Source organism: Oryctolagus cuniculus, chromosome 6 (genome assembly GCF_051225735.1).
Source record: "Oryctolagus cuniculus isolate XC-2025 breed Fujian yellow rabbit chromosome 6, ASM5122573v1, whole genome shotgun sequence".
Lineage (NCBI taxonomy): Eukaryota > Metazoa > Chordata > Mammalia > Lagomorpha > Leporidae > Oryctolagus > Oryctolagus cuniculus.
Window position 1 is genome coordinate 21,160,279 of NC_142872.1, and position 20,937 is coordinate 21,181,215.

At 45.2% G+C, this 20,937-nt stretch overlaps 2 protein-coding genes and 1 long non-coding RNA gene across 8 annotated transcripts in view; 1 reads left to right on the forward strand and 2 right to left on the reverse strand.

Moving 5' to 3' along the window:
* Positions 1 to 278: 278 nt before the first annotated feature.
* Positions 279 to 12,724, reverse strand: HINT1 (histidine triad nucleotide binding protein 1). Its single transcript, NM_001082623.1, is given in 3 exon segments — positions 279 to 456; positions 10,215 to 10,319; positions 12,556 to 12,724. Coding segments are annotated over 3 exon segments (381 nt in total). The 5' UTR covers positions 12,667 to 12,724; the 3' UTR covers positions 279 to 291.
* Positions 12,725 to 12,842: 118 nt separating this feature from the next.
* LYRM7 (LYR motif containing 7) overlaps positions 12,843 to 20,937 on the forward strand; it is a 30,751-nt gene continuing 22,656 nt past the window's right edge. For 2 of the 6 annotated variants that reach the window (XR_016236068.1, XM_070076088.2), the window contains exons 1-3: positions 12,843 to 12,982; positions 18,407 to 18,535; positions 18,859 to 19,116. Coding sequence is in view for 3 of the 6 variants with exons in the window: in XM_070076088.2 (XP_069932189.1) it covers positions 19,099 to 19,116 (18 nt within the window). In the remaining 3 variants the exon portion in view is untranslated. Of the gene's footprint in view, positions 12,983 to 18,406; positions 18,536 to 18,796; positions 19,117 to 19,328; positions 19,719 to 20,937 lie in introns of those variants that run through there. The other 4 variants (XR_016236070.1, XM_089335848.1, XR_011389713.2 and 1 more) reach the window with 3 other exon arrangements.
* Positions 12,863 to 19,748, reverse strand: LOC149126046 (uncharacterized). The gene is made up of 3 exons (XR_016236071.1): positions 19,613 to 19,748; positions 16,594 to 16,695; positions 12,863 to 12,999 (listed from the first exon to the last, which is right to left on the reverse strand). It is a non-coding gene; the product is annotated as an uncharacterized LOC149126046 (long non-coding RNA).

The following is a 20,937-nucleotide window of genomic DNA, read 5'->3' on the forward strand; positions in this document are numbered from 1 at the left end:
AGTCAAGCTATTATCATTCTATGAATCCAATGTTCATATGTTGAGTCGTGCTAGGCAAATGAAACCTCTAAAACTATGAGCCCAACTCCCTACATTCCAACAAATACATTTTTTAAAATAATCAATTCAGAGAGACTATAAAAACCATGCAATAATGTCTTTTATTATGTATGTTTTTATTTTTCTCCAGTATTTCCTCAATCTGTATACATAGGCAAAAGTATGCTGTTTGACATTGGACTGCAAACTTTATCACTGCCTGGAAAAGGAACAATTGGCCCTAACACGTGCTTAACCAGGGGGCCAGTTCATCTGCCGACCCCCAAGAACGTGGAGATGAACGTGATAGACGGACTGTCCGCCATCGGAGCCCTCGTTCACCACCATTCGGTAACCCTTCTTTAGGCCAAGGTCAGCAGCACATTTCTTGCCAACAATCATTAAATGTCCAAGAAGCTGGAAAAGAAAAAAAAGAACAATAAGAACAAAGGATTTATGACTTCTTAGCATTAAATAACAAAATATCAAATTAAAAAACTCCAAGCTTGGGCAAATATTTGGAAAACTCAATCCCTATATAATTTAAAATTCATTAAGATTATGTATTTATTCAATACTAATCTCAATAAGGACATATATTTGTTACTCAATTTGAAAATATTTTTTCTTAAAGATTTATTTATTTGAATTACAGAGAGAGCGAGCAAGCAAGCGATCTTCCATCCACTGGTTCATTCCCCAGATGGCCACACCACTTATGCTGGGCCAATCCAAAGCCAGGAGCTTCTTCCAGGTCGCCCATGTGGGTGCAGGGGTCCACGGACTTGGATCATCTTTCACTGCTTTCCCAGGCACATTAGCAGGGAGCTGGATTGCAAGCAGTCAAGCAGCCAGCTCGAACCGGCTCCCATATGGGATGCCAGCACTGTAGGGGCAGCTTAACCTGTTATACCACAGTACCAGCTCCAAAAACTTTTTAAAGATTTATTTACTTATTTGAAAGTCAGAGTTACAGACAGGGAGAGACAGAAACAGAAATCTTCCCCTCTACTACTACTATCTTCTACTCCCCAAATGGCTACAACAGTCAGGGCTGGGCCACGCCAAAGATAGGAGCTTCTTCTAGATTTCCCCCGTGGGTAGCAGGGGCCCAAGCACTCGGGCCATCTTCCAAAGCTTTTCCCAGGCCATTAGCAGGGAACTGGATCTGAAACAGAGCAGCCGGGACACGTACCAGCACCCGTGTAGGATATCAGTATTGCAGGCAGCAATATATGCTGATATAAAGCAATACTTTACCTGCTGGCCCCCAGATTAAAAAACTTTTTTAAAAAAGATATATTTATTTGAGAGGCAGAATTACAGACAGAGAGAGGGAAAAACAGACGGATCTTCCATCCACTGGTTTATTCCCCAAATGGCTGCAAAAGCCAGAACTGGGCCAATCTGAAGCCAGGAGCCAGAAGCTCCTTCTGTGTCTCCCACATGGATGCAGGGATCCAAGAAAGCACTTGGGCTATTTGGGCTATCTTCTACTGCTTTTCCAAGCTATTAAGAGGGAACTGGATCAGCAGTGGGGCAGCCAGAATGTGAACTGGCGCCCATATGAGATGCCAGCACCACAGGCAGAGGCTTAACCTACTATATGCCACAGTACTGGCCCCCTGAAGCTTCCTATTTATACTCCAAGAGGTATTTAAAGTTTTTTAAATAAAACAAGATATCCTGCTTTCTTTGTATGGGGGAGTGTAACAATCAGGATAGGTTTGGTTGTACTGTGGTAACCACCCTGAAGTTTGGTTAACAACAAAATGTACAGAAGCGTCTCACATTCTCTACATGTTCATCACAAGCTAACTAGGCTATAGATTCCACATCTTTTTCAGTTTCTGATCTAGACTGATAAAGCAGTAACAGAGTAAAAAGGGAATAAAGCAAACCAAGTACTGGCTTTTAACATTTCTATTCAACAGACACTAATCACTTCTGCTTGGATTCACTGGCCAAATCAAATCTTACAACTAGGCCTGCCTTTACTAAGGCAGGAAGTATAATTACCCCTTAAAAAAAAAAAAGACTGATGAGGGCAGCATTGTGATACAGCAGATTAAGTCACTGCTTGGGACACCAGCATCCCACACTGAGGCACTAGTTTGGATCCCCGCTGCTATGCCTCTGATCCAGCTCCCTGCTACTGCACCTGGGAAATCAGCAGAAGATCACTGAGGTGCTCGGGCCTCCGCTACCCACGTGGGAGACCAGGCTCCTGGCTTTGGCCTGGCCCAACCCTAACCACTGCAGCTATTTGGGGAGTGAACCAGCAGATGAAAGGTTCTTTCTCTGTTACTCTGCCTTTAAAATAAATCTTTAAAAAATAAATAATGGGGCTGGTGTTGTGATGTAGCAAGTAAAGCTGCCACCTACAATGCCAGCATCCCATGTAGGTGACAGTTTGGGTCCCAACTGCTCCACTTCCAATCCAACTCCCTGCTACTGTGCCTGGGAAAAGCAGCAGAAGATGGCTGAAGTACTTGGGCCCCTGCACCTACACAGGAGACCTCTCACTTTGGCCTATCCCAGCCCCAGCTGTTGTGGCCATTTGGGGAGTAAAACAGCAGATGGAAGATGTCTATCTTCCTCTCTTTCCCCTTAACTCTGCTTCTGAAATAAATAAAAAATAAATCCTTTCAATTAATAAATAAGAGTAATAAGTACTTACAAACAATCTAGATACAATCTACCACGAAGAACATTATTATTTTAATTGAGACATGTGCTCCAAGGCAAAACCAAGGAATTCTTTCTGCTCCCTGTGAAATCAACTGTACCCTTCTATGTTGACAAAAAAACAGTCTGACCAACTAATCCTTGTTTGGGATGCTTTTGTGTAGGAATCTTCTTCACTTGTTCTTTTGATATGTATATATACATAATTTGATGAGAAACCAAAGAACTAAAGGTTGGGCCTCAAAAAATGAATGTGAAAGTCTCACATCTCCCACTGGTGGAAGCTTACTCCAGCTGGCACAGGAGAACCCTACCTATCAGGTACAGCAGCTCCTCTTTGCCACTGTCCCCAAATGCTGAGAAAGCAAAGCCTGCTCCAGAAATCAGGGCGCTTCTGGAAGCAGAAGATCGAATACAGGATGCCAATATTATTTGCTAAATACTGTTTCCCTACTGTATTTAATACTGAACAAATGTATGTGAAACATTTTCTCTGTCTCTTGTGACCTTCAGTGCCTCATTGACATTTTAAGAATCAAATTATGGCTTTGACCAGAACAGGGACACAACCATAAGATTCAGATTACAATAGACCTTACTGCATTTACAACATAGTTCACAGGTGCTGGGGCTTAGAGGGCAATGGGAATAGAAACACATGACTCTGTCTATCTTCCCTCTTTTCTTGCCATAGAAATGAAAGCAGCTTCCTTCCTTGAGGGCTTGACAGAATGTTGGGAAGAAAGGTTAACCTGCACCACTGTTCTCTTCCCTGAGAAACCATAAACCATGAACTACAAGTTTCAGGTTTTTCTCTGGCCAACCCTCCCACCTTTAACTTTTATTAGAGAAGAAAGTTGGCAATACATAAATAAACTCCATCTGCAAATGCAAACTGCCCATAGGCTGATTAAAGAAACAGAAACAAGATGGCCCAGTGTGACACCAACAATTTGCCTCAGGACCTGGACAGGTCCTCAGGAAAAGCTACCAACAGACACTAGGAAGTTACTGGGCAAAGCAGAATATTCTGTCACTAAACATTCTGATAACCAAAGAAGTCTCCAATCAGTTCCAAGTAGGCTTAACTATTAAAAGCCCAAATTCAAGAAAGAAGATTTCTGTGAGTTAACTCTGAAATCAGGTTTTGAAATGGTAAAAAAAAAAAATTCCTTATTTTAAAGTGTTAAACTATATACAGCATGTACCTGTGCTGGTCACAAATTTAATTATGAGCTAGCAAAATTTTAAAGCTGGTCCAGTAAATTATTCCTGACAAGGAACAGTGTATTCTTTGTAAAAGAGCTGACCTTAAATCTCCAATTAAGAATGTTAACTGAGTAAAAATTCACAGTCTACCCTTACAGACAAGAGCTGCATTTGAATAAGGTCTGGCTTCAAAATGCCAGAATTGTGCAATTAGACTGAATGTTAAAAACAGTATTCTGATGTTTTCAACCTTCTTATGACAAGCAAGAAGGCATTTCACCATTAAGCACTCACTGTAAGCTTTGAACTCTGGTTAAAAATTAATGTCCTAAAGTTATAAGTTTCAAAAGTATCTTGCTTTGAAAAGGTACCCCCCAAATAAATAGGTAAAATGCTGAACACAAAATATCAATTTCTTAATTTCAATATCTTTAAATATTTTGTGAGATACTACATACAGATAAAAATGAAAACATGTGAACAAAATAAAGACCAGTAACAGAACACTACCTTCCAGATCAAGAAATAGAACTTTACTCTACAGGACTCCAAGTGCCCCAACTCAGTCACACTTTCTCCACCTATGTCCCTACTCCAAAGGTTACCAATCTTTTTCTCTCTGTGGTTTGACTTTTAACTCTCTTTATGGAATCTGTTGGTGAATATTAAGTTCTTAAATTTTCATGTGCTCAATTTAACCTTTTCTGTTTCTAGACTGTACCTCTTGTTTCTTGTGAAGAAATCCTTCACAGCACCAAGGTCATAAAGATACTCTTAATTTTGGCTACTAGAAAAAGCATTCCGAATAGATTTTTAGTGGACCTGAAATGATTTTTGTACAAAGTAATAAGCTGTCCGGTTTTATTTTTTGATAGGAATAATAATTATCCCAACATTATGCTATGTCCATGATTTGCTTAAAAAAAAAAAAAAAACAACTAGGGGGCAGGGCAGCAATTGGTGCTCGCAGTTGATACAGCTTGGGACAAGAGCATCCCATAACAAAGTGCCTGAGTGTGAGTCCTGGCTTCTCTACCAATTTGGGGTTCATGCTAATACGCAACATGAGAGGCAGCAAATGGAGTCTCAAGTGCTTGAATCCATGCCACATATGTGAGAAACTAGACTGAGTTCCAGGCTCCTGGCTTCAGGCTGGCCCAGCCCCAACTGCTGCAGGCATTTAGGGAATGAATCAGCAGATCAAGATCTCCATCTGTCTTTCTCTGACTCTGCCTTTCAAATAAGTAAAGACAGAAAAATAATGAAAAGCGATGGTGAGGATGTGGAGAAACTGAAATATTCACACGTTGCTGGGGAGGATATAAAATGGCCCAGCAGCTTTGGAAGACATCTGGGAAGCTCCTCAAAAGAATAAACACTGTTACCCTAGGGCCCAATAATTTCAGTCCTAGGAATATATCTGAGTAAATGAAAATATATGTCCATACAAATATGTGAAACAAACGTTCACAGCAGCATTATTCATAACAGCCAAAAAGTAGAAAAATAAAATGGGGCCTATCTCTACAATGGGACATTATTTGGTCATCAAAAAAAAAAAAAAATGAAGTACCAAAACATCTCCTATGTGAAGCTTGACAACATTAAGTGAAAAAAAAAGTTACAAACATCATATAGTGGATCCATTTCTAGGAAATGTGCAATAGGCCAATCTAGAGACAAAAAGTGATTACAGGTCCCCTTCGGTGCAGTGGCGGGGGACATGGAGAAGTAGGCAGAATGGAGAGCGACTACTAATACCTTTGGAGTTTCCTTTGGAATGAAAATGTTCTGAAACTAACTAAGGTGATGGTTGCCTAATTTTGTGAACAAAGCAAAAATCAGTGACCTGCATACTCAAAATAGGTGGAGCATATGACGTGAATTACATCAGTAAAGTTGCTTTGTTTTTACCTGTGTCTATCCAAACTGCTCCAGTTAAGTCACTTCATGTAGTAAACGGAGAGGATCCTTGAGAGAAGTATCCCTTACCAAGCTCATCATCCTACTTTTTCTTTATGAAAATAAGTGAAAAAATAGCAAGCACTGTGCTTCAGTAACAGGCCATTCCTGTCTGCCTTGAGGGAAAACCACCATCTCCTACCAAGTGTTGGCCAAAACTTTTTGTTTAGTAGTAAAGAGGGAGAAACCTACTGTCCACCCTTAAAACACAGCAAAATGAAATGGATTTCATCACAGACTACCGGCTTATGCCCTGTAAAGGGGAATAAAAAGGACAAAGATATCCTTTTTCTTTATCGGAACAGCAGCACAGTAGAGCCAGCAAAGGCATTCACTTTCTATCACCAAAGGAAAACGTCATCAAAATATTAAAGATGCAGCCTTCAGAAAGAGGGCTGCTGGCAAGTAAACAGACGAATATTTGGTCATCGTTCTTCTTAAAAGAATAAAATAAGTGAGATTCTTCAGCTCACGTATTTTTTGATGTCCTTGAAATGTTCATCTCTCTGCTTTGAAAGAACTGAAATAAACTCTAGTCCTCCCAAGAATCATTCACATCTTTTGCAGACCAAATAAAACCCCAAAAACTTACACTTAGTAACCCAATCTCAAAGGAATTCTCAAGACAAAGGAAAATGAACAGATACTAAGCACTGAAAAAAACACCTGACCTTCCCTGGCATTCACAGCTACTACCTAAAACTATCCAGCTTGACATTACTCAAATTAGATATATCATAAAAAGTTTTGTCAGAAAGCAAGTATTATTCAAGTAATACCATTACCCTGAATTAGGGAAGTATTTACAGTTTTTTATTATTATATAATATCAGGGAATTTTGTTCCCTTTTTTCTACTCAATCTTAAAGGATAATGAAACTCAAGTAGAATATAGATTTAGAACCAATAAATTAATTAATAATTAAAATCAGGATTACCAGAAAACATAGTTTAAAGAAAGATATAGAGTGGGCTTTTGTCCTAACAGGTAAGCCATCACCATTTCGCCCAAGCTCCACACTGGAGTGTGTGAGTTTGAATCCTAGCTTTGGCTCCTGATTACAACTTACTGCTAATGTGGATCCTGCCACCATATAGGAGACCTGGATTGAACTCCTGGATCCCAGCTTTGGCTCCCTACCAGGACACTATGGGCATTTGGGGAATAAACCAGTAGATAGGCGCACCCTCTGCTTCTCAAATAATTTTAATTTTTTTATTTACATATATACAGATTGAGGAGCATGGTGATACTTTCCACCTTACCTTCCCTCCTCCTTCCTTTCTTATTTTTTCTTTTAATTTTTCCAGTGACATACTTTCAGTTTATCTTATAATCGTAAGGCTAACATCCCACTAAGAGTGCAATAAATAGAAGAAAAAGTCCACTGTTCTTCAGCAATAGACAAGCACTGTAATCAATAATCACATCTCAAAATGTCAAATTTGCTCATCTACATTACATTTTTTTGTTTTCTATTAATTATCACAGGGAAAATGTGTTATTTGTCTTTCGGACTGGTCTCTTTTCACTAAGCATAATGGTTCAAATAATCTGTTTAAAAAACAAATGTTTAGAGCATTTATCAGCCTTCTAAATATTTGGTTTTCAAGTATAATGAGATGAATTGCTTATATATAAGATTTGGGGCACCTTCCAGTTCTAAAATATTGTTTTCCAACATAGATGACAAAAATTGTTACAATTCCTCTCATTTACATGTAAGTTAGCAATCTACAGCTAGGTTCCAGAAAAAGAAAAAGTATTTCTTTTTCTTTTTTTTTTTTTTTTTTTTTTTTTTTTGACAGGCAGAGTGGACAGTGAGAGAGAGAGACAGAGAGAAAGGTCTTCCTTTTGCCGTTGGTTCACCCTCCAATGGCCGCCACGGCTGGCGTGCTGCGGCCAGCGCACCGCGCTGATCCGAAGGCAGGAGCCAGGTGCTTCTCCTGGTCTCCCATGGGGTGCAGGGCCCAAGGACTTGGGCCATCCTCCACTGCCCTCCCGGGCAACAGCAGAGAGCTGGCCTGGAAGAGGGGCAACCGGGACAGAATCTGGCGCCCCGACCGGGACTAGAACCCGGTGTGCTGGTGCCGCTAGGTGGAGGATTAGCCTATTGAGCCGCGGTGCCAGCCAGAAAAAGTATTTCTATAAAGTTTTATAAACAACAAAATGATGTTCACTAAAATAATGAAGATTAAAATAGCTTGAGAAATTCAAGCTTTTAGTAAAGATTTCCTTTGGAAAAATATTTACTCTACAGGTCTAAAAAACCCTGATAGGTAAACAAATGTCATAAATCCTCACAGAAGGAGCAACTTATCAGTACAGGTGAAATGATGGAAATTTACAAAATCTTTCAATGTCATATAATGCCATCTTACTGAGTTTACTCAAGATAATTTACCTTTTCGTGACCACTCAGAGTTCTAATTATAACAATTAGAAATTTATTCAAAAAAAAAAGGCCAGCACCACAGCTCAGTAGGCTAATCCCCCACCTTGCAGCGCCAGCACACCAGGTTCTAGTCCTGGTCGGGGCACCAGATTCTGTCCCGGTTGCCCCTCTTCCAGGCCAGCTCTCTGCTGTGGCCCAGGAGGGCAGTGGAGGATGGCCCAAGTGCTTGGGCCCTGCACCTGATGGGAGACCAGGAGAAGCACCTGGCTCCTGCCTTTGGATAGGTGTGGTGCGCTGGCCACAGCGGCCATTGGAGGGTGAACCAACAGCAAAGGAAGACCTGTCTCTCTGTCTCTCTCTCTCACTGTCCACTCTGCCTGTCAAAAAAAAAAAAAAGAAATTTTTACATATTATCCAGTCCCATCCAGTAGGATGTAAGATATTAAAACCTATTTATTTTATGAGTAGTTTCTGGACTACTATGCTTTACAAGTTACATCTTTATGTCACAGGTTTCTTCATTCCTTCTACAGTTAAGTAATCAATTCTGACTAGCTCTAGCAGTCCCTCCAAGAGTCAGTAACGTTCTCTACAAAAAGATAGTAAATACTGTAAAGTTTATGGGTCACATGGCCTCCATCAAAACTACTCAACCCTGGGGCCGGCGCTGTGGCACAACGTGTTAATGCCCTGGCCTGAAGTGCCAGCATCCATTAGGGGCGCCAGTTCTAGTCCCGGCTGCTCCTCTTCCAGTCCAGCTCTCTGCTGTGGCCTGGGAAAGCAGTAGAAGATGGCCCAAGTCCTTGGGCCCCTGCACCTTCATGGGAGACCCAGAAGAAGCTCCTGGCTCCTGGCTTTGGATCAGCGCAGCTCCGGCCATCTGGGGAGTGAACCATCAGACAGAAGACCTCTCTCTGCCTCTCCTCTCTCTGTGTAACTCTTTCAAATGAAATAAATAAATATTTTTTAAAGATTATTTATTTATTTATTTGACAGGTAGAGTTACAGACAGTGAGAGAGAGACAGAGAGAAAGGTCTTCCTTCCCCTGGTTCATGCCGCCGATCCAAAGCCAGGAGCTGGGTACTTCCTCCTGGTCTCCCATGCAGGTGCAGGGGCTAAAGGACTTGGGCCTTCCTCCACTGCCCTCCGGGGCCACAGCAGAGAGCTGGACTGGAAGAGGAGCAACCAGGACTAGAACCAGTGCCCATATGGGATGCCGGCGCCACAGGCGGAGGACCAACCACGTGAACCACGGTGCCAGGCCCGAAATAAATAAATCTTAAAAAAAAAAAATAAAACAACTACTCAACCCTGCTTTTCTAGTGCAAAAGCAGCCACGGACAATGGTTAGACAGTGGGAATAGTTGTGCTGCAGTAATACTTTAAACAAACAGGCAGCTGGTCAGATTTGGCCCACAGGCCACAGGTTGCCAATCCCTGCTTTAATTTGTTGATTGATTTTAGTAATCAAGTCTTTACATATATTAAGTATGTGTATTCATAATTAAGGATTGAAGAGGTTCACTGAGTTATATACATTGCCTTTGTATCTATTTTGGGAGGAGGTGATTTGTCTGATGTGGGGTTTCAGGTACATAGTATTGGCTTTCAAGAGGTCTCCAATGTTCCAGTGCAAATCACCCTTTCAAACACCAGAATTTCATAGCTTTAATATTTTCCATTCATATATTTCTGTCTGATTGAATCACACTATGCCAATTCCTGGTCTGAAGACAGGCTAATAAAATGTATCTTATTTCTGAATGTTCCCCCTTTAGAAAAATCACACGTTATATAGCACATTGAACTCATTTTGGTAATACCCTTAGGAAGATGAAAATGTGACATCACTTTAAGGACAAAGTTTTATCTCCCATTTTAAAAAGCAAGAAAATAAACTGTGTCAGGAATTTACTTACACTTTCATCAGCATCCTCTGCTGCAGAAATCTGGGATATATGTTTCTTAGGTATCACCAGAAAATGTGTTGGTGCTTGAGGGGAAATGTCATGGAAAGCAAGACACTAGGAAAAAGGAAAAAAATCCAAGTTTCAGTACATCATCTAGTAGGCTAACACTTCAAGTATATATTGAGCACTAACCACATGGAACTCGCTGTACTAGATGCTAAGGAATCTACAGGATTCACAAGGTCTTTTCTTGTGGAACCTGTGAGTCTCATGGAACACTGACTTTAAACAAATAAAAGTGTAATTACCAAAGGTCATGCATGTTGGGAAAGAAGAGCAAAGGGTGAAATACATGATTACCTCGCAAAACCTGATTTACGTTGAGTGGTGACGGACAGCCACTCTAAGGGAAGTGGCATTTAAACAGAGCCAGTGGATGAGCAGAAATGAGCCTCCTGGTCGTCTACCCCTCCAGGCTGATCTGGGGTCCTTCTCAGGGCGCCACCCTCAGGGCCTCTCCAGCTACCGCCCACTCCACTCTCCCGCAGTGCTCTCTTCCTCAGCTCCAACCTCTGCCTTCCCAACACACACAATTTCTGAAGGAACTCTTCTGACTCCCCTCTGTCCCTCTCCCTGCCCTCTCCCTTCCCCCATCTTTCCAAGGTCAAAGTCTTGGTTTTCTGCTTTTTTCCCTTTACTGTAGTGCCAGCTTGGTAGTCACATATTTGATAGTCTATTAATACCCACCCATTCTACTCAACTACTTAAGAAATAGGCCCACGGCCGTTGCCGCGGCTCACTAGGCTAATCCACCGCCTTGCCGCACCGGCACACCGGGTTCTAGTCCCGGTCGGGGCGCCAGATTCTGTTCCCGGTTGCCCCTCTTCCAGGCCAGCTCTCTGCTGTGGCCAGGGAGTGCAGTGGAGGATGGCCCAGGTTCTAGGGCCCTGCACCCCATGGGAGACCAGAATAAGTATCTGGCTCCTGCCATCGGATCAGCGCGATGAGCCAGCCGCAGCGGCCATTGGAGGGTGAACCAACGGCAAAGGAAGACCTTTCTCTCTGTCTCTCTCTCTCACTGTCCACTCTGCCTGTCAAAAAAAAAAAAAAAGAAAGAAAGAAAAGAAATAGGCCCATTTTCTTTTGTGGAACTGAGCAGTTTAAGTAGCATGTAGACAAATTCGCAACCACACTGGAAGCGTCTGTTCCTAAACCTACGACATGATTGTTTTCGTGCCCTCGGCTCTCTACTGATGCTTAAAGCCACCCGTGTGTATGTGTCTTTGGGGAAACCTTACCGGGCACGCCCTACAAAATGCTGCATCATTTAGAATGCTTCATGCTGTGGTTCAAACGTCAGTATTTCGAATATCATTCATAATACTTAACTGTGGACTTTTAGATAGAAATCATGCTTCTAAAACAAAAGACCCTCCTAACGAGCGACAGATAATTTAATTTAAACGAATTTAAACGAAATTCACTTTTAAGGCACCGAATTCAATCTTAGTTAACGCTTTAAATCTAAGTAAACACTACTAGCAGCGTCAGATGAATTGTTTTCTTATACTGCCCATTTCTGACATATGTTTGCAGAAACTTCCTAACTAAACGAACCAAGCGTCTTGCCAAGCTGAGTACCTGAGATCCACACCCACAAATACCAAAGTCCGCTACACACTGGCAATTTACCCATCAACAGGGACTCCACCTCCAACGAAACCAACCAAATAAAACCTTCATTTTTAGCTCCTCGACGTACAAGTGTTTCCTGTCGAATATAAAAGGAATCTTCCGACCGCTTCTAAGCGCGGAAACCTTCGGCGGGGAACGTGGAGGGGAAGCGAGTCCCGGGCGTGGGCGCGGGCTTATCTCCGGGTCGGCCCGCCGAGCGGCCCCGCCGCGGCAGCCTGCAGGCCGCCGGCAGCACGCCAGGCGGAGCAGCGCCCCGGAACGGCCAGGGCAGGCCGGCTGTGCGCGGGAGATCGCGGAGATTGGGCCCGAGTCAGGGCGCGATCGGGTTTCTCCCTGTCAGGCAGAGCGCTGACGAGATTGCGAGATTCCTGACCCCGGCGAGGTCCCAGGCCGCCGGGAGCCGGCGGGCGAGCACGCCCGGGAGCCGGCGCGACCCGCACACGCGCCTGGGCCCCGCGGCGCGGCTCTGCGGACGCCCGGCGGCCGGGCCCGCGCCCGCCGCTGATAACGCGTAACCGGAGCGCCGGCACGCGCCGGCAGGCCGCCTCCGGGCGCCCGCGGCCCTGCCCGCTGGCGGGGGGCCCGTCCCTCGGCGGAAAGCCAGCGTGCCCCGGGCCGCTGCCCCCCGCCCGGCGACGCGACGCCCGGTCCCTACCTGGTCATCCTCGAAAATGATTTTGGCTGGGATTTCCTTGCGGATGATCTTCCCGAAGATCGTGTCGCCACCAGGTCGGGCGACCTGAGCCTTGGCGATCTCATCTGCCATCTCGGGCTGCCTCCCGCGCACCGGCCACGGGAGAAGCGCAGAGAAGGGAGGAAGCCGCGGAGCCGGCAGAGGGCGGGAGCGCGCGGCCAAGCCTGCGCACCGACCGCAGCTCCCGGGCCCGGGCGCGCCCGCGCGTGCGCACCGGCGACCCGGGCGGCGGGTGCGGCCGGCGCGCGGGAGCCGCGAGGGAGCCGCCCCCAGGGACTGGCCGAGGTGGCTCCAGGGAGACGCACCCGCGCCGTATTTACTTATTCTTTTCTTGGATCCGCGGAAGTGGAGTCACGGATGTAAGCCCTTAATTCGCCTAGGCACGTTGGTGGGAAAAACTGAGTCCTGTAAGAGATTTGATAATTCAGGCTGGCTGAGGCCCCAGCTGCACTTCTCTGCAGCTTAAGGTCTTCGCCAGGGCAGTTAAACCCTCCATGCTTCAGCTCTCTTTGTCTAGCAGTGGTTCTCAACCTTGAATTCACATGAAAATTATTTGGGGAGCTTTTCAAAATCCTGAACCTGGCTGCACGCCAGAGCAATTAAATCAGAGTATCCAGTGGGGCGACTCAGGCATCAGTAGTTTGCAAGCCTCCCTAGAATGTTCTACAAAGTAGTTTGCCCAGCCGCCCTTCATACTGTAAGATGCTCCACCTTAACGGAACGAAACCTTCCTCAGTCCTGCATCTCCCTCCCTATCTCTTAGTTTTCCACATACTGTGTCTACTTTGCTCATCTCTCATTTCTTTTCAGATTTATTTTATTTATTTGAAAGGCAGGACGCTAGAAGGAGAGTGACAGAGATCTGCCATCTACTGGTTCACTCCCCATACGGTGGAAACAGCCCCGGATGGGCCAGGCAGAAGGCAGGAGTCAGGAACTCCATCCTGGTCTCCCACATGGGTGGCAGGAGCCCAAGTACTCGAGCCATCATCTGCTGCTTTCCCAGTCATATTAGCAGAGAGCTGGGTGTCAAGAGGAGCAGCCAGAACTCAAACGGTACTCCAGTATGAGATGGCAGCAGCACAGGCTTTGGCTTAATCCAGTGTACCCTAACACCAGCGCATCAACTTTGATTTTTGAGCCCATTTCCCTCTTGCTGAGGTCACTAGGGACCTCCACTTACAAAATCCTACAGGCAGCTCCAGTTCTCATCATGCTAGACCTCTCGGCATTATTTGCCACCGCTGACCTTCAGCGACAGTCTTCATGCTCCCACCTGTCTGAATGTTCTGTCTCCTTCCCCGTGAGCCTCCAATTCCAGACCTCTCAGTGGGTGTACGCTTGGCCCTCTTCTCTAGCGAACACCCAGTTTCCAAGTGTCCTTCTTTAGGAAAATCAGCTATACCTCCTGAACTGCCCTGTGTGATTACAGCTTACCTGTGAAATTGTCTCTTAAATTAGTGATTCACTTTCATCTCAAAACTCCCATTTGCTGCTATCAGAGACATTACTGGGACATTTGATGAAATCTAAATAATGTTCATCTCTTACTAAGATAGTAAGAAATTGGAAGTCATGTTAACATCTCCTTTCATAGCCACAGCAAAATTATCAAAATCATTTGGTCTGGGATAGAGTCCTACCAATTGGAGTTCCTGCTGGCCCTGGAACCATACTGTGAGTACTGCTGCTGAAAGGGAATGCCTTTGCTTGCAGAGGAACAAAAACCCACGGAGGTATTTAGGAGTTGCAGAGTTTATGTCTGCAACTTGATTTCAAACAGCTCAGAGAGAGAGATTCCATATATACAAAAGTAGAAGAATGGACAAAAGCATTTGCAGTGGAATGTTAACATTTGTGCAATCTGAGTAAAAAGTATATGCTCATTCTATGTATTATTCTTGCCACTTTTCTGTACCTTTGAAATGGTCAAAGTAAAAGGTTAAATCACAGACTGGGCGTTTGACCAGCAGTTAAGATCCTGCATTCTACAACAGAAGTAGTTGAATGGCTCTGCCTCCTGACTTCAGTGAACATCCTGCTGACACAGACCCTGGGAGGCAGTGGTGATGGCTCAGGTGATTGGGTTCCTGCCACCTATATGGGAGAACTGAATTTTTTTTTTTTTTTTTTTTTTTGACAGGCAGAGTGGATAGTGAGAGAGAGAGACAGAGAGAAAGGTCTTCCTTTGCCGTTGGTTCACCCTCCAATGGCTGCCGCGGCCAGCGCACTGCAGCCGGCGCACCGCGCTGATCCGAAGGCAGGAGTCAGGTGCTTCTCCTGGTCTCCCATGGGGTGCAGGGCCCAAGCACCTGGGCCATCCTCCACTGCACTCCCTGGCCACAGCAGAGAGCTGGCCTGGAAGAGGGGCAACCGGGACAGAATCCAGCGCCCCGACCGGAACTAGAACCGGGTGTGCCAGCGCCACAAGGCGGAGGATTAGCCTAGTGAGCCACGGGGCCGGCCCTAGAGAACTGAATCGTGTTTCCCAATCCCAGCTCTGGTCCGCTTCAACTCTGGCCACTGTGGCCACTGGGCAGTGAACCAGTAAATGGAAAATTGTTCTATATGGTTCTATATGTCTCTCCTCTCTCTCTCTCTCTCTCTCTGTGTGTGTGTGTGACTCAATTTTTTTTTAAATTGGAGTTCTACTTTTTAAAGTTTTTTTTTAATCATCCACTTAAAAGGCAGAGCCACACTGAGAGAGAGAGCACGTGCTTCAGTGTGCTGGTTCACTCCCCAGATGCCTGCAACAACCAGGATGGACCAGGCCAAGATAGGAATCCATACTACACAGAGTATCCCACATGGATGCAGGGGCCCAAGCACTTGAGCCATCATCGGCTATCTCCCAAGGATTCAATAGCAGGAAACTGGAAATTATTTTCTTAAATGTTAAAAAAAAGTGTGCTGGTTTAAATAATAAATATAGCCAACTCTCACTCAATCCAAAAGCTTAAATACCTATAGAGAAATTACTCCAAAGTACTTGTCTCCTGATCTGCCTGTTAACTTAATTTCAAAATGGTCTATGAAACACATGGCTACCTACTCACTACCCCCACTTGGATATATATCAGGAAGTTCAACTTTGTTTTTACTTCCTCCACAACAAACAAAAACTTCCTCTTGCAGCATTCTCTATCACCATTCACCCAGCTGGTCAAGCTAAAAACCTAGAAAAATCTAAATCTTTTCTGTTTTCAACACATATCAGGATTCTAATCACCTCTCACTTCCTCCACCTTCAAAGACTATAGTCCAAACCTGTACCATAAGTTGCCTGAAGTACTTTGAGATCCTCCTAGTTGGGAGAGATTTTCTCCTCCCACAAGTTTGCCAAAAAGCACCCCAAATTATAACATATAAATCATGATGCGACTCTCCTGCTAGTACTATTCCATGGCATCCCATGGATGAATGAAAACAAACATACTGGGGGCCAGCACTGTGACTTAGCGAGTGAAGCTGCAGCCTGCGGTGCCGGCATCCCATGTGGGCAGCAGTTCGAGACCCGGCTGCTCCACTTCCTATCCAGCTCTCTGTTATGGCCTGGGAAAGCAGTGGAAGATGGCCCAGGTCCTTGGACCTCTGCACCCACGTGGGACACCCGTAGGAAGCTCTTGGTTCCTGCTCCAGATCGGCGCAGCTCAGACCATTGTGGCCAGCTGGGGGGTGAATCACCGGATGGAAGACCTCTCTCTCTCTCTCTCTCTCTGTCTCTATCCCTCTCCCTCTCCCTCTTCTTCTCCCTCTCCCTCTCCTTCTCTGTGTGTGTGGCTCTGACTTTCAAATTCATAAATAAGTCTTTTTTTTTAAAAATAAAAAAAGAAAACATACTTACCGTGGCTTACGGCCCCATGTGATCAGCAACATGTCTGCTCTCCTACCTCGTTTCCTTCCATGTCAGCCTTTTTGAATGTGTTCACCCAAACTGGGAGGGGTAGGTAAGGCAGTAGATGCCCAAGGCCTAACCCCTAGAACCTGTGAATATCTTACCTTACATTGCAAAGGAGATTCTTGCAGATACGATTAAGTTAAGGATCATGAAATGAAAAGATTGCTGGATTAACCAAGGAAGCCTCAAGTAAGGACCAGGACCTTTATAAATGAAAGACAGAACACAGAGTGGAAACAGCAGATGTGATGCTGGAAACAGCACTTACAATACTGGCTTTGAAAATGGCGGATCCATGAAGAGGCGGTGGCATTCTGGAAGTGAGACTGAGTGTTGCTGAACTAAAGTCTAGGTTCCAGCAGCGCTCCCTTCTTTCCAGAAGCTCTAGGTAAAATCCTTTCCCTTGCTTTTTCCAGCTCCCAGAGACTACCTACATTCCATGATTTGTAGCACCTTCCTTAATCTCTAAGACCCACAGTGGAGGCTCTTCCAACTTCCTTCCCTTCCTTCTTCCACGTACAAAGAGCCTTGTGCTTACATTTGGCCTACCAGACAATCCAAGATAACTTCTCCATTCTAAATCCTTAATTTAATCTTACCTGCAAAGTCCTGTTTGTCATGTAACATAATCATAGCTTCTAGGGATGTAAGCATGGACTTTTTTTTTTTTTTTTTTTTTTTAACAGGCAGAGTCGATAGTGAGAGAGAGAGACAGAGAGAAAGGTCTTCCTTTTTGCCGTTGGTTCACCCTCCAATGGCCGCCACGGCTGGCACGCTGCAGCCGGCGCACCACGCTGATCCGAAGGCAGGAGCCAGGTGCTTCTCCTGGTCTCCCATCGGGTGCAGGTCCCAAGCACTTGGGCCATCCTCCACTGCACTCCCTGGCCACAGCAGAGAGCTGGCCTGGAAGAGGGGCAACCAGGACAGAATCCAGTGCCCCGACTGGGACTAGAACCCAGTGTGCCGGCGCCACTAGGTGGAGGATTAGCCTATTGAGCTGTGGTACCGGCCACATGGACATTTTTGGAACCATTATTCTGTCTACTACACAGTACCACATACGTACATGAAATTTCTTATGCAGTTCTATGCCATAAAATTGGAGATGCATACAGATCAGGACATATTCCCAGTAACAACCAAAACAGTAAAGAGCCACCTCATTTGTGGAGCCATTGAAGGAACTCCATAGATCAATAGAAGAGAAACCCCAAGACTGAATTGACTTTTTGGCACTATAGAAACTATTTCCAGATATCAGCAGACAAGGAGTTTTGATTAGCCAGAAATTAGGCAATGATCCTGAACTGGAAAATGGAGAAAAGCATCTTTTCCTCATTGTCAGCATTCAGAAGATGCTGTAATTCAGCATCATATGGGGAACCTGTCTTCTGCCAAGGGCCTTTTTGGCTATTTATAACATCACACCTGGGGCATACAAAGTTATCAACTTGAAAATTAGCCTGCCAGATTTATTGAATTTAAGAGTCCTACCTGTGGTTGCCTTGGCAGGGGCAGACCAAATGACTTTGCTGGACTTACACTGCCCCTGGCCATAGGTTTCCCACGCCTGCTTCATGATTCCCTAGATAAAAGGCATTATCCAGTTCAGTTTGTTTAATCACTCACATTAAATGTTCTGTACGTCTAATACACCTTAATAATATTTTTTTAAAAGTGAACAATTATCTCGTTAGTTTTGTGATGACTTACAATAATCTTTAACAGATCAAGGAAAAGGGCCTTGGGGACCCATTGGTCCAAATCTTTCTACCAGGAATGCTGTGCAAGTAGATATGAAATCAGCACAAAGTTGCTGTTTTTCTTGACGCTTGTAAAGACATAAGGTAAAACACTGAAGTGCTTTATGATTGTTTATGACCATGATGCTACTAATAAACCACCCATTTCCAGCCTCTTTACAGCAGAACCAAGTAACGAGACAAGCTTAGAAGGCAGGATGCAGAGGGAGACTCGAAGCTTTGGGGTCGGACGCAGTGGATTTGTACCCCAGACTTCCATTTAGTAGCCACGTGAACTTGAGTAAGTTCTCAACCTCAGTGTCTGCATGAGTTAAATGAGGGAAAGTACAAATAAAACTTTGAGGAGTCAGTGTTGAAACCAGGTTGTAGTGGTGAGGGCTCTGCTCTTATTGATGCACATTTCATTGGAAAAGGTTGCAACCGGTAACGTTCAAGTAAGGGCTCTTTAACACACTAGCCTGACCTCCAAAGAGGACGTCAATGACGCGCAAGTGCAGTAGCTATCCGTTAAATAACCCAATCTATGCACCAGAAGCTTCTTGGGCCGGAAGTGTCTGTGCCCCTAACTAACATGGCGTAAAGGTGATTTCCGTTCTCTTCCAGCCAGTAATTGGGCTCCGCAGCTTCTCGCGGTTTTACGGGTTGCCGCCAGTGTAAGCAACACCTCTCCGTCGTCCTCCCGAGGAAGGCGGGGCAACGAAGGAATTGCTGACTAGTGATTGGTTGCGGCGCTCTAGGAACGTGGCTACAGGGAGTTGGATAATCCACGCTCGGCTCTAACTGGTTGCCAAGAGGCGGGGCGACGCGACCGCTACTGAAGTGGCCGCCGCGGCGAGGAGAGCCATGGGTCAGGCGGCGAAGGTGACAGGGCTCAGGAGGGGGTGGGGTGGTGCCGACTGGGAGGGTCAGGGGGTGGCCTTTCGAAGGTTTTTGGAGTCTGGAGGCTGGGCGCAGGACCCGCCTTGGAGGACGCGGTCGCTGCCTCTGAGGAGCCGAATGGCCAGGGGCGGAGGAGGTGGGAGGGAGGCTGCCCGGCGGCTCGTACTTCTGCTTCCTAATAGGGTGCGGAGTGCGCATCTGATTCAGGCCAGCCCGTCGAGCACCGCCCCCGTTTCAGCCCGGCCCAGCTCTGGGAGGCGTGGGAGATGCGCGGGCCGTCCTGAGCTGCAGCCCTATGCTGATGGGCAGAGTTGGTGGGGATAAACAGGTGCACAGAAGCCCAGGAACCAAGGAAACCGAGTTCGCATTGACATGACTCGCCCCGAGTACCACTGCCTTGGCAAGACAGAGCAGAGAGCCGCGAGATCTGAGTTTGCAGCGGGAGGCCCGGCCCCTCCCCGGTCACCCCTCTCAGTACCTGGTCTCTGACTCGCTTCTTGTCCAGCCGATGCTTGTTCCTGACCGGACACGCATCTTTAGGTTAACGCCGTCAGACGGCCAGCTGGAACTCGCGGTTGCTGCTGGTGAGCAGGAATCGGCCTGGGAAGGGGAAGAGGCCTGCTACAGCCCCGTGAGGGAGAGCAGTGCGCTGGGCCGGTGCGTGACGGAGCCGCCAGGTTGTCCTCAGTGTTTCTGATCTTGGATTATCAGCAGACTTCAATGTGTGTCACAGCACCAACAGAAACACTTGTACAGCGTTACCCACGTGAGGAATACAGTGACTGCCCGTGAAAGCTATTAATAATGGTCTAATGCCGAGCCAGCGTGCAGCCCGTATCGACCAGGCTTCATGGAGCAAAAGTAAACTGCCCCGGGGTGCCTTTATGAAGTCTAGCTGGTAGTAAGATTTTGAACAAGTTTTTAATTACAATTGTAATAAGTGCTTCAGAATGAAAATACAGTGTGTTTTGTAAGCATATAACCAGGATTTATTCTATTTGGAGGGATACAAAAAAAAGAAAAAGAAAAGGAGGTGTAAATAAGGTGAGGCCTGACGTTTGACACTAATCAGCTAGAACAAGTATTTCAGAAAGAAACTAGCATATGGGAAGCTGTTGAAATGGCAGGTTGCTTGGAGGGCATGGATACAAATGAAATTAAGTAGGATTCATTCCACAAACACTTGCCAAGGCATACCATCTTTAGTTGGCACCTATACTAAGTAAATGTGGAGGATACAGAGGTAACCTAGAAGGCTTTGAAGAAATATGGGACAACAGTAGGTAAGCATTTAATACGCAAACAGTGTACTAAGTGCCCACAGCCATGGCTGTACCAGGGAAGAGACTTAGAAGGGATGCGTGAATACGGCTGTCTACAGTGGAATCTAGTACAGAAATTATATCATACTTACACACTGTTCAAATTGGCCCATTACTCAAGAATATTGAGGTCGAAGGGGTAAATAGTTTATCCAGGCTTATAATAAATGACAATGTTGGGTTCATACTGATTTGACTATAAAGAATCCTTTTTCCATATACGATGCATAAATTTATCCAATCAACCTAAGTAAAAGTGGAAGACAGTCTGTGACCTAGCTTTCAGCATTTTAATAAAATCTATAAGCTCCAAGATTATATTAGCTGCAATGGTTCTGTGCAGAAATAGTAAAATTTTCTTTTTCTTACACAAGTTCTTAGAGATAGAATTTGTTATATTAATGGAGTCATTTTTTTCTCTTTTTTCCCCTTAAGTAGTGTGTGAAGTGGTTAGGTTTATACACATTAGACTTTCCTAGTG